Source organism: Tursiops truncatus, chromosome 4 (genome assembly GCF_011762595.2).
Source record: "Tursiops truncatus isolate mTurTru1 chromosome 4, mTurTru1.mat.Y, whole genome shotgun sequence".
Classification (NCBI taxonomy): Eukaryota; Metazoa; Chordata; class Mammalia; order Artiodactyla; family Delphinidae; genus Tursiops; species Tursiops truncatus.
The window spans coordinates 83,995,603-84,009,784 of record NC_047037.1 but is presented as its reverse complement, the minus strand read 5'-3'; the positions used below and the strand labels follow the sequence as shown (position 1 = coordinate 84,009,784).

General features: G+C 38.3%; 1 protein-coding gene across 4 annotated transcripts in view; it reads right to left on the bottom strand.

Moving 5' to 3' along the window:
• The window catches only part of CCDC191 (coiled-coil domain containing 191), a 102,390-nt gene that overhangs the window by 12,013 nt on the left and 76,195 nt on the right, over nucleotides 1–14,182 (bottom strand). For all 4 annotated transcript variants that reach the window (XM_019922666.3, XM_019922669.3, XM_019922668.3 and 1 more), the window contains 3 exons: nucleotides 5,385–5,528; nucleotides 1,197–1,349; nucleotides 518–663 (listed from right to left, as the gene is read on the bottom strand). In XM_019922666.3, the coding sequence (XP_019778225.2) occupies nucleotides 518–663; nucleotides 1,197–1,349; nucleotides 5,385–5,528 (443 nt within the window). The remainder of the gene's footprint in view (nucleotides 1–517; nucleotides 664–1,196; nucleotides 1,350–5,384; nucleotides 5,529–14,182) is intronic.

The window sequence follows — 14,182 nt, the reverse complement described above, 5'->3', positions numbered from 1 at the left end:
GTATTTATAGGATTTAAGCACTCATCTATATTTGTGTTATATTTCACAATAAATAATGTTTAAAAAAATTAAACTTAAAGAAAAAACTATGACAAAGAACACAGTACCTCTGTTTAGGTGTGTTTCATGTATTTCAAAATTCACTTTTAAAAAAAAATTTTTATTGGAGTATAGTTGCTTTACAACGTGGTGTTAGTTTCTACTGTATAGCAAAGTGAATCAGCTATATGCACAGTTCACTGTATTCTCTTGCTGGTCCTGTGAGGAAGGGAGGGCAGGCATCCTCCTCCCCTTCCTCATTTTAAAGATGGGGACCCTGGAGTTCAAGGGGGTTACTCTCTTGTCTTCACCCATGCAGTTAGGGGGCGAGCTGGGACTCCCACCCCTGCCGGGTATCTCCGAGTGCCCAGCTCTCCTAGCCTCCACCTTATCTTTTTAGAACATTCCAGGCATAGAATCTATTGCAGAGCAGTTGTGAAATCAGTTGAGTGAATTTTCGTAGAGATGAAAACCTCACCTGTCACTGTGCTCCACCGCAACCTTGTGCTTGTTCTGGGAATCGATCCTGGCCTCCCTGACCACGTTACACCAGGCCCTGAAAATCTTCTTCTGAAGAAAATGTACACACAGTGTTTGTACTTCTTCCTCGAGGTCAGTCAGGTACTGGGGATGAGAACAGGGAAAAAAGTGAGACAAATAACAGCATAGACAAAGAATTCAAGCAAATAAACAGTACAAAAGAGAAAGAATCGAACCAGACACAAAACAAAGGACACTGGAGGCATAAGGAGAAAGGATGGTGTGGCAGCCAAGGCCATATCCTCTGTAAGGTATTAAAAGATAAATGGAATCAGAGGGATAGAAACAGTTATAAGACTGAGGGCGTAGGTTTCTAGTAAAACCACTTGAGCAATTATGGGACAAGAAAGAAGAAATGAGTATAAAAACAAAAGCTGATGTAATGACACATTACAGTTTATAGGGATACTCTGTATGTAAAAAGAAACGTGCTTAAGATTTTATACTAACAAAACATTGACATTTTCAAATTCATTTCAAAGCAGTGAATTGAATTGCCTCTTCTATATTGTTCTTGAAAAAAACATAATGACTGTTGACATCTGGAGTTCACCTAATTTTCTTACATAGGGTTGGGCAGAGACATGTATTGAACACTCCTTTCATTGGGGCCTTACCTGTAGCCAGCTCCGGATGACTCTCCTAAGTAATATTTGGGAATAAAATTGATCAGCTTTGGCCATCTTCCTAGCCAGGCTTTCCCGACTCCACTGGAACCAGGTCAGCAGGCATTTCCTCTGTAGGGCCAAAGAGTGATGTCCTTTGGCCACCTGGACAGTTTTTTAAATGAGAAAAGGGAATTATTCCTTATATGTTAAATCATTTAAGGAAATACACATCACCTTGGCAAGGGATGCTGTAAACCACATACAGGCTGTTACTAGAGAGAACAATCTTACGGACATTCACCTATGTCCTAAAAGCTTTGACTACTGACTGTACTACTGTATTACATGGGGACTTTAGATTCACATCATGCATAGCCTTTCAATGCTGACTCCCCGAAGACCACATGACTGGCTGGTTATTCGGGAAATGGAACAAACAACCTCCAAAACCATTTCGTCGCTCGCACTGAGCTTTAAAGTGCATGGGTGGCAACACTCTTGGTTCCTTCTCCTGGAGCTTGGGCAGCAACTGCATAACAAACCTCTCTTTATTATGTGCTTAACCACTGTCTAATTGGGGAAATGCCAATACTTTCAATTAGTTTTGTAGAAGGAGCTGTCACTAGCACTGAAATTTAGACATTATCAATAAACCACAAACCATTTGGTAGAAAAATAACATGATGAATAATTTAATATCTTACCAACTTAAAGGGCTCAGAGTATCATTCTACCAAAATAAACATAGAACTCAGACTTTATAGATTTTTTTTAAAAGTAACTATTACATTCTCTTAAGAGGCAGAGGGAAAAGCCCTTCTCTCTTAGTCCTCCCCATTAGACCTTTTTCTGAGTCTTGTCTCACCACTGAGCACTGTGAATGTGACTGATCTAAGTGAGTCCCTTGGCAGTCACACATACTGGCCAAAATGACCATCACAGGAGGTCTCTGTGACACCTGGGAGCCAAAAGGCAAGGGGAGCCAGAAACACACAACCTCCTACCCTCTCTGCTCTCCATCTTCTAGGAAAACACAGAGAACCAGGGAGAAAAAGAAAGATAATCAGAAGATCCCTTAAAAATTCTGAAAACTGTTATTGGAACAAATGAAATATAGCACATGTGAGTTTAAGGGAAAATGCTAAATAACTCTTCTGAAAAAAAACCCAAAAACGTTATAAAGAAGCCAGGAACTGTTTAACTGGACGCTTTTTCTTTCTTAATTTTTTCTATCCCTTCCTGGATGTCAGCTCTGCTGGATGAAGAAGATACTGCTTCCTCTTACTGTCCTCCAGAACTTTTCCTTTTACTTCTGTTTTTTTTCTAACTTTCTTACTTCATTTTTTTTTTTTTTTTTAAACTTTCAGCTGGTGGTTGGCATCTACATATACCTCTGATTCCTGAACACAGCACAAAAGACATGCCTGAACTGGGCAGGATTTTTGGAGGAAGGGGTTGCTGAGCTCCATTCTAGTTTTGTAACCAATGTGCTGTGTGACCTTAAGCAAGTCAGTTTTCCTCTCTAAGATTCAGTTCCCTTTATTTACAAATTGAAAGAGAAGGAGAGGATTACTAATATTCTAAAATTCTATTATCTTGTGTGGTAGGATGAATAGTGGCCCTCAGGGATGGCCACAAACTAATCCCTGGAACCTGTAAATGTTACCTTACATGGTAAAAGGGATTTTGCAGCTGTGATTAAGTGAAGGATCTTAAAATGGGGAGATGATCCTGGGTTATATGGGAGAGCCCTAAATGTAATCACAAGAGTTCTTGTAAGAGGGAGGCAGGAGGATCAGTATCAATATGAGATGTGACATGAATGTAAGAGATTAGAGTGAATTGAGGAAGGGGCTATGGGCAATGGAATGCAGGCAGCCATTAGAAGCTGGAAAAGGAAACAGTTTCTCTCTTGGGAAACTCCAGAAGGCAGTTGTCTTGCTGACACTTTGACTTTAGCCCAGCAAGTCTGATTTTGGACTTCTGACCTCCAGAAGTTTAAGATAATAAATTTGTGTTTTAAGCTACTATGTTTGTGGTAATTTGTGATAACAGCATAGGAAACTAACACACTTGTTACAAACTAAAGAGGTGATTCTCAGAATGTGGTGCTCAGACTACTTGGATCAGAATCTCCTGGGCTACTTTTTTTTTTCTTTAATATTATAGTTTTTTATTCTACTGTTGTCTTTTTTTTAATTTTTTTGGCCACACCATGTGGCATGTGGGATCCTAGTTCCCCAACCAGGGGTCGAACCTATGCCCCCTGCATTGAAAACACAGAGTCTTAACCACTGGACCACCAGGGAAGTCCCTGGGCTACTTTTTAAAAATGCAGATTCCCTGACACACCGCCCCCAGCCCCCTGGCCAACAACCCAGACCTACTGAGAACACCTGGAGGTGGGAACAGGAACTTGCATTTTTATAAGCTCTCCAGATGGTTTTATGAATAGGAAAATTTGGAAACGCTGGATTCAGATCTGTGTTCTCCTGTTTTTATTTTAATTAGGTTTTTCTATATTTAAGGCCTATAACTGTCATTTTAAACTCAAACTCCTGTTTCTTTTATATTCTTTTTTTTTTTTTTTTTTTTTGGTATGAGGGACTCTCACTGTTGTGGCCTCTCCCATTGCTGAGCACAGGCTCCGGACACGCAGGCTCAGCAGCCATGGCTCATGGGCCCAGCCGCTCCGTGGTATGCGGGATCTTACCGGACTGGGCCACGAGCCCATGTCCCCTGCGTTGGCAGGCGGACTCTCAACCACTGCGCCACCAGGGAAGCCCTCTTTTTATATTCTTATGAGTAAATTATTAAAAATTTAATTTGATTATTCACCTATAGATTATTTTGTTTCTAAATTTTATATGTTTCTTGATTTTACTCGGTCAAAAACAGGGACCAAAAAAGAACAGCTGATAAGAACTTAAGAGTGAGTTTTTCTACTTCCTGTCTGCTTTTTCTTTGTGTATTAATAATTAAAAACAAAGAAACAGACAAAAGCCAGAGAGAATAAAACAAAACTAGGAGCGCTCAATTGGATAACAAACTATCTGATATGACTAATGTTTGTTGTAGTATATTGCAAGAAGCAAATTTCCATTCAGATTTCATTTCCAGACTCATTCTCTCAGAAAACTAAGGCTCAGCCCTCCCATATCATTACCAGGAAAATAGCAATGCTTGGGGCACAGATGGGTCAAGGCCTCCAAGAGGAGGGATCCTCACGCCCTCAGGCCTGACCACCGCAAATTGGCCTCCTTAGCTGGTATGAGATACTCAGTGGTTCCAGAACCACCGGTTAGGAAGCAGAGGACAAAAAATCAGAGACAGAAAAACAGTGGGGAGGGCATTTAGGGAAGATAAAAAGAAAAGAAAATGTGAAAATAGGAAGAGAACAAAGAGAATGAAGGGTGAATAGAGTGGCTAGGGGAGGAAGAAGAGTAGCCTAAGTCACGTTCACAAAGGTACAACCTGCAGCATTACTGAATGTAGTGGGATTCTTATGATACCACAGCATTATTGTTCATCTTTAATCCTTGTTTTCATAACCAAGAAGATTAGCCTTACTTTTCAGCATTAACTTGGCCGAGTGTGTAAATAAAAGTGGTCATAACTGGTAGGCATTACTGACCTTATTATGAAATAGAATTCTAGAGATAACATTTTATTGGGTTTGGCCTTTGTATCTCAGACATTTGCCAGGTGAAAGCTTGCCCTGAATAACAGCTGGAGCCAGAAAGAGGCTGTGGAGAGATCTGAATTTGATCTAAACTGGCCCGCAAACATGTGAGTGGGAAATAAATACCTGAGTTGTAAGCCACGATATTTCAGGGCTGTTTGTTAGGCAGCTTTATTGCAGCAGAAATCTGATTAGTATACCTTACGGTAATTATTTTTCCTTTATTACATAGCTATACACTGCTAAAATTGAGAGAGGCCTCTATTCATCCTACCTTGGAGGTTCTCTAATAAAAAATGTACTCTAGTTTTTTCCAACCTATTCAGTTACAGAGGTCTTTCTCTACCTTGGAAGACCAAACTCAAACGTTTATCTAAAACAAGTAAATATCCACACTCAATTCATTTATCTCTCTGACTTTTAAATCTCCAAACGACCTCCAAAGCCTCATTGGGTGTTTATCCTGTTTTAAAGTCCACTTGCTGATGTGGGGGGATAAGAGTGTGACACTGTACCTGGAGGTTCTGCTTGCTTTGCATTCTCAGTCTCTTCCAAGGCTCCAGACCTTTTTTTCTTAGCAATACGCTTTCATAATGTTCTTTGGCTATTGCTTCCAGCTGCTGGTTCCTCTTAATTCTCTTCTGCTTCTCTAGTTCTTTCTGGAAAAAATAAATAGGTGAAAATGCCAAGGAGGAACCAAAATAGTGACAGGAAGTTCCTGAACTTCCCTCCTCCCTTGGATGCACTGAATGTATAGCTACACATGGAGCACTTCCCTCTGAAAGAAATCCAGAAACTAGCTGTGTGACTTTTCCACATCAACCGAATGAGAAAATACCTACATTGATACATCAAAAATATTGACAGGAAAGGCTGAGACACAGGCTTGCCATAAACGCCACCCCTGGCTCAGTGCCCTATAATAGGGAGGGAACTCCCAACTCCCAGCTTCTTCCTAAGGAGTGAAGGATTTGGACTGCACATCTAGCACCCCAACTTTAAAGACAACCATTCAAGCAAGGGATGGGCCCCCAAAACACCAACAAGGCTTGTGTCCACGAGACACACAAGACTATAGCAAACAATGAAACAGGTCTTATTGGATGAGAGTACTCACTGTGGCTATGCTCCGATACTCACTCCTGTGCTCTCAGGACTCAGTCCTGAGAAAGCAGGCAAAAAGCCCATTTCCCAGTCTTTCCCTGAAAGAGATTTGACTTCATACTTTACGAACTGCTGCCTGAGGGTCCAGATTCTAATTTAGCACGCATCTAGGAGCTGGCTGAGATCCTCTCCAGAGCAGGAGGGAGCCTTTGGGTACTTCCTCTGCCTTCTCCCTCTGGCTCACTCCAAAGGTAAAACCAGATTGCTAGCATCTGTCTGAAAGGAGCTTGTACACACATTTTGCATGCTAGCTTTTGTGACTGCCACCTGAGTGGGATGGGCCCCTGGACTGCCTGGCTCTGACAGCCAGTGGAACTTACATTCACAAGTCCCATAGGACTACGGCAAACAAGCAGGCTTTAAACAGGCACAGGAGAAACACCCCGCCCCATCGCCCTGGCCATCCAGCCCCATGGTTATACACCTGGGCTCAGTGAAAGGGAGCAGGAAAAACACACATCTCCTAGTTTCTCCCTGGAAGGGGCTTAACTACGTATTTTCACAGCTGCTGCCTGAGGGTACAGCTTCTAATAATCAGTGTGTATCAAGGTGTGACCGAGATCCTTTCTTTTGACAACTGTCTTTTGACCAGGAACCAGAATTTGCCGGAAGAAGCACAGGGCCGCTTCTGAGATCCAGGCCCCTATAGGGAAGGCTGCTGCCTCTAAACCAGCTCCTTCCCAATCCCAGCTCCTGGAGAGAGAGCCGCTTCTGCGCCCAGAGGATTTTTCTGCTTGCTTTCCCCAAGTGTCTCCCCTGTCCAGCCCCCTTGCCTCCAGCCTGAGGGTCTTCCCTTAGCCTGACCCTGAAGCCTGCCTCATTTACAGCCCTGCAGGCTGGCTTAAGAGGGTTCTGGGAGCTGGAAAGAGGTTCAGATGAGACTGCTGCATGGATTAGTGAAGAGCCGCACAGAAAGCACCTGCCCCAGAGTCAGCCCCCAGGACACAGGATGAACCAGCAGAGAGGGATTCCCTTACTCAGGCTCTGCATCTCCAACCCCAAGCGATAGGTCTCGGCACACGCTCAAATACGGGGAGCTACTAAGGACAAAGGCAGTGACAAAGCTTTGAGAGACAACCAGGAGCCTGGGCCAGGCTGATGAGATTCATCTTCTGCATGTGAGCACTCTGTCAAGACTAGTGGAGGTGACTGTTTTATCTAATGCACAGAAACCAACCCAGAGAGTCAAGAAAAATGAAGAAACAGAGAAATATGTTCCAACCTAAAGAGCAAGATAAACCTCCAGAAACCAGTCTTAATGAAATGGAGATAAGTGATTTACCCAATAGAGTTTTCAAAATAATGGTCATAAAGATGCTCACTGACGTCAGGAGAGCAATGCATGAACAAAGTGAGAATTTCAACAGAGATAGAAAATATACAAAAGTACTAAACATAAATCATACAGCTGAAGAATACAATAACTGAACTGAAAAATTCAACAGAGGGGTTCAACAGCAGACCAGATCAAGCAGAAAAAAAGATCAGTCAACTTATAGACAGAGCAGTGGAATTCAACTGGAGGAACAAAAAGAAAAAATAATGAGAAAAAGTGAAGATAGCCTAAGGGACTAATGGGACACCATCAAAGGGAGAATAAACATAGGAGTCCCAGAATGAGAGAAGAGAAAGGGGCAGAAAACTTATTCAAAGAAATACTGGACAGTTCAACTTCACATGGTCAGGCAGCTGGAAAGATGCTTAGCATCTGTAATCCCTTGGGCTTCAATGATACAGTCTTTTCCCAGTGCCAGTTCTAAATCTGCTCCATCCTGTAGTACTTTATCTGTGACTGTTTTTAACCACAACATTCTGCTGATTAAAGAAGCAAATCCATATAAACTTGGCCTTTTAAACAATGCCTTCATTCTGTCGTAACCAGTCCCTCTTCCTTAACAACACTTTTCTTACTTATTAAACAACTTAGCAAAAGAGTTTTCCCAGCTTGCTCTTCTATAAAATTTTATAGATCTTTCAAAGGGAAAAGTACTTTATCTCCATCTTTGTCTCATATTTCTCTACCTCTACACCTATGACTATACAGAAACATTGGTATACCCTATTCTATAAAGCCAATTACTTCTTATTTTGCTCTAGTCTCATTATAACCACGTTTTTTAGGTTTTGACCACTCCCTTTCCAGAATCTTGCATCATGAAACATGTGCACAGGGAACATTCCCCAGCACAGATCACATGCTAGGCCACAGAATAAGTTTCAATAAATTTAAGATTGAAATCATGTCAAGCATTTTTTTTCTGACCACAATGGTATGAATCTAGAAATAAAAAAAGAAAAAAGAGAAATACTGGCTGAAAATTTCCCTAACCTGGAGAAAGAAACAGATATCCAGGTCCAGGAAGCCCAAAAAGTACCAAATAAGATGAATCTAAAGAGACACACACCAAGACACTTTATAATTAAATTGTCAAAAATTAAAGACAAAGAATCTTAAAAACAGCAAGAGAAAAGCAACTTGTTAGGTATAAGTGCACTGCTTATACACTGATAGTATAAGACTATCAGTGGATTTTTTGGGCAGAAATCTTGTATGCCAGAGAAGTGAGATGTTATATTCAAATGCTGAAAGACAAAACCCAGCCAATTAAGTATACTCTACCCAGAAAAAATGTTCTTCAGAATTGAAGGAGAGATAAAGAGTTTTCCAGACAAACAAAAGCTGAAACAGTTCATCACCACTAGACCAGCCTTACCAGAAATGTTAAAGGCCTTCTTCAAGTTGAAATGAAGAACACTAATAAGTAATATGAAAACATATGAAAGTATAAACTCACTGATAAAGGTAAATATATAGTTAAATTCAGAATACTCTTAATATTGTAATGGTGATGAGTGAATCACTTAAAACTCCAGTATAGGTTAAAAGACAAAAGTATTAAAAATAACTATAACTACAATAACTTGTAATAGATACACAATATAAAATTGTGACCAACACATAAACTATGGTGGGAGAAGTGTAAAAATGTAGAGTTTTTGTATGCATTTGAAGTTATCAGCTTAAAATAGACTGTTATAACTACAAGATGTTTTATGTAAGCCTCATGGTAACCATAAAGCATAAACTTACAGTAAATATACAAAATATTTATAAATCACAGCACAAATACATATAATCAAAGCACAAAGGAATAATGCAAGAGAGGAAGGAACAAAGGAACTACAAAACAGCTAGAAAATAATTAACAAAATGGCAATAGCTAGTCCATGCCTATTAATAATTACTTTAAATGTACATAGATTAAGTTCTTCATTCAAAAGACACAGAGTAGCTGAATGGATTAAAAAAAAACAAGACCCAACTATGTGCTTTCTATGAGAGGCTCACTTCAGCTTTAAGGACACATAGAGACTGAAAGTGAAGGAATGGAAAAAGATATTCCATGCAAACAGGAACCAAAAGAGAGCAGGGGTAGTTATTTTACATAAGACAATATAGACATTAAGCCAAAAATGATATCAAGGACAAAGAAGGTCATTATATCATGATAAAGAGGTCAATTCATCAAGAAGATGTAACAATTTAGAATATTTATGCATTCAACATTGGAGCACCTAAATATAAAGCAAATATTAACATTTTGAAGTGAGAAATAGAAATACAATAACAGTAGTGGATTTCAATAACCCACTTTAAACAATGGATAGAGCATCTAGACAATCAACAAGGATATATTGGACTTAACACATTAGACCAGATGGAATTAACAGACATATACAGAATATCTCATCCAACAGCAGCAGAATACATATTTTTCTCAAGTGTACATGGAACATTCTTCAGGATAGATCATATGTTAGGCCATAAAACAAGTCTTAATAAATTAAAAAAGACTGAAATCATACCAAGCATATTTTCCAGCTACAATGTTATGAAATTAGAAATCAGTTACAAGAGGAAAACTGGAAAATTCACAAATATGTGGAGATTAAACAACATGCTTGTGAACAACCAAGGGTCAAAAAAGGAATCAAAAGAAAAATAAAATAATTAAAAAATATCTGACAAAAATGAAAATGGAAACACAACATACCAGAACTTATGGGATGCAGCAAAAAGCAGTTCTATGAGGTAAGTTTAAATGCTTACATTAAGAAAAAAGAAAGATCTCAAATAAACAACCTAACTATACACCTCAAGGAATTAGAAGAAGAACAAACTAAGTCCAAAGTTAGTAGTAGGAAGGAAATAAAGATCAGAGCAGAAATAAATGAAATAGAGAGTAGAAAGACAATTAAAAAGATCACAGAAACTAAGAGCTGTTTAAAAACAAAACAAAACAAAACAGACAAACCATTAGCTAGACTAAGGAAAAAAAAAAAAAGACAAAACCAGAAATGAAAGACATTACTACAGAAAACTGAGAAATACTAAGAATCCTAAAAAAAACTACTATAAACAATTAAATGCCAACAAGTTAGATAATCTAGAAGAAATGGATATATCCCTAGAAACATGCAACTTACTAAGACTGAATCGTGAAGAATTAGAAAATCTGAATAGACTAATTACTATAGACTCAATCAGTAATCAAAATCTTGGATTTGACACCAAAAGCAAGGGCAACAAAAGCCAAAATGAATAAGCAGGACTACATCAAACTAAAAAGCTTCTGAACAGCAAGGGAAACCATCAACAAAATGAAAAGGCAACCTATAGAATGGGAGAAAATATTTGCAACCACATATCCAATAAGGGGTTAATATCCAAAATATATAAGGAACTCATATAACTCAATAGCAAAAAAACCCCAAAAAACTCATTTGAAAAAATGGGTAAAGGATCTGAAGAGACATTTTTCCAGAGAAGGCACACACAAATGGCCAATAGGTATGTGAAAAGGTGCTCAACATCACTAATTATCAGGGATACACAAATCAAAACCACAATGAGCTATCACCTTACACCTGTTAGGATGGCAATTATCAAAAAGACAAGAGAAAACAAATGCTAATGAGGATGTGGAGAAAAGGGAACCCTTGCACGCTGTTGGGGAATGTAAACAGGTACAGCCACTGTGGAAAACAGTATGGCGGTTCCTCAAGAAATTAAAAATGGAACTACCATATTATCCAGCAATCCTACTTCTGAGTATATATCCATAGGAAACAAAATCACTGTCTCAGACATATCTGTACTCCTGTGTTTATTGCAACTTTATTCACAATAGCCAAGGAATGGAAACAAAGTAGGTATCCATCAATGTGTGAATGGATAAAAAAATGTGCTATAGATACACACAATGGAATATTATTCAGCCTTAAAAAAAAAGAAGGGAATGTGGTCATTATTGACAACATGGATGAATTTTGAGGACATTATGCTCAGTAAAATAGGCCAGACAGAGAAAAACAAAAATACTAAGTGGTATCACTTATATGTGGAACCTTAAAACAAAAATGGGTTGAAATTGTAGAAACAGAGTAGGATGGTGACTGTCAGTGCCTTTGAGGTGGGAGAAATAGGTAGGGCCTGGAAAAATGGTACAAACTTTCAGTTACAAGATGAATAAGGTCTGAGGACCTAATGTATAACACGGTAACTATAGTTAATATTTCATAATTGAAACTTACTAAGAGAGGAGAAAATAAGCGTTCTTACACACACACACACACACACACACACACACACACACACAATAAGTATGTGAGGTGATGGATATATTAATTAACCTAGTGGGAATCCTTTTACAATGCCTACATATATCAAATCATCATGTTTTATGTACATTTTAAGTATCTTACAATTTTGTCAATTATACCTCAATAAAACTAAAAAAAATAAAAGATGCAATGACCTAAAAACTCATGAATTTCATTTCAACAAATAGCTAATTTAATTTGAATATGTAACCACTAAACAGCATGTTAATCATGGTAACAGAACACTGGAACATTAAAAAAAAGGAATTCTGCAAAGAGGGTGAGGAAAAGTTCCTCATGAATCCTGCAAGAATCAGGGCTATGCATATCCTTGGATTTATTCAGCATTGTTCACAGAAATGATTACATCCTACCAAGTTACTAGAAAGTAAAACAGTTAGGAGAGCAATCAGTATTTTCCCCTTATTATTACGGGAAACGTAGCAATATAGCCCCTTCATTTAGATCATGGGGTAGAAATTTATATATGAATAATTCTATTCAAATTTAAAGATACTTCATACTCCATTAAAAGTCTAGTGATGGCTGTTACGCAAGTCACAGGAGCAAAAGCAAAGACTTCAGACTGTCTTCACAGTAGTTGTTAGTCTCTGCAGTAAAAATCACTTAATTTAAGCTTCTTTTTCTTTATTTGCCACAATTTCACTTCAAGAAAACGGTTGTGGTGAATTGGCTGATTCTGACAAGCTACTTAATTGCCTGAGTCTTCTCTAAGAAAAAAAAAAAAGAGAGATAGGGCACTGGAACATTTCTAAGGTGGAAGGGAGATTTGCTCTGATCTTCCAATCCACACTACCTTTATCTGTACACATTCCTCAATGAATATGAAATGTCCATATTCTCTAAAGGATTCAACCAAAATTACCTTCATAATCTTTATTAGACAGTTGAGATATTGAATAGACAGAAAAATTATTTTCAAGAATTTTCTTATGACCAATAAGAGGAAGCTGAGAGTTAAATGGGGAGGAAAATGGAAGCTGGCCATTTTCACATCCACTGAAATGTCCCTGTAGCATCGAGGCAGCAGTTGCAACTTGTAGACAGGAATCTAACACAGTAAGCGTCTGGAGAAGCCCTCAGGCCAGGCCAACCCTGTTCACACACACACCTAAGTTATCTTCCTAGAATTACAACTCTATGGCTGGTGTCGTAGCCTCTTAAGGAAGACCATTTTCATGTGGCTTGTGAGGGAAAATGGCCTACTTATTTATTTAAAGAAAATTTTATTGGCATATAGTTGATTTACAATGTTCTGTAGGTTTCTGCTGTACAGCAAAGTGAATCAGTTATACATATATCCACTCTTTTTTAGATTCGTTTCCCATATAGGCCATTACAGAGTATTGAGTAGAGTTCCCTGTGCTATACAGTAGGTCCTTTTTAGTTATCTATTTTATATATAGTAGTGTGTATATGTCAATCCCAATCTCCCAATTTATCCCTCCCCCACCTTACCTGCTGGTAACCATTAAGTTTGTTTTCTACATCTGTAACTCTATTTGTTTTGTAGATAAGTTTATTTGTACCTTTTTTTTAGATTCCACATATAAGTGGTATCATATGGTATTTGTCTGTCTCTGTCTGACTTACTTCACTCTGTAGTGACAATCTCTAGGTCCATCCATTTTGCTGCAAATGGCATTATTTCATTCTTTTTTATGGCTGAGTAATATTCCACTGTATATATGTACCACAGCTTCTTTATCCATCCCTCTGTTGATGGACATTTAGGTTGCTTCCATGTCTTGGCTATTGTAAATAGTGCTATAATGAACATTGGGGTGCATGTATCTTTTCAAATTATGGTTTTCTCTGCATATTTGCCCAGGAGTGGGATTGCTGGATCATATGGTAGCTCTAGTTTTATTTTTTTTAAGGACCCTCCATACTCTTCTCCATAGTGGCTCTATCAATTTACATTCCCACCAACAGTGCAAGAGGGTTCCCTTTTCTTCACACCCTCTCCAGCATTTATTGTTTGTAGATTTTTTAAAAGTATACTTTTCCATGGAAAAATAGAAAGAAAAACATTTAATAAATCAGATATCTGCTTGAGCCAAAGTTTTGTATTCATATGCAGCAATTTACTTTAAATGTGTATTTCCTCCCTTGATTAAGATTTCCTCAATAGAGTTGGCTGTATTTCATTACTATTACTGTATTTTCCATTTCCTTGTATAGAAAATGTCCATAACACCTGCATCTAAGGTTTATTGGGAGGATTACATGAAATGATGCTGTCTGCCTTGAGACGGCACTTATACTGGGGATCTATGCAGCTAGGGTTTCACAGAGCATAATTCACTCAGGCTAAAAAGGGACACAAAATCAGGGTATCTTTCTGATTTAAATTATTCAACAAACGATATGCAACAAATAAGGCTCATTTGAAATATATATATATCTCCACCACTACTGCTTTGAAAGAAAGACAAGGAATTACAGCAAGAATTAAGAAGAA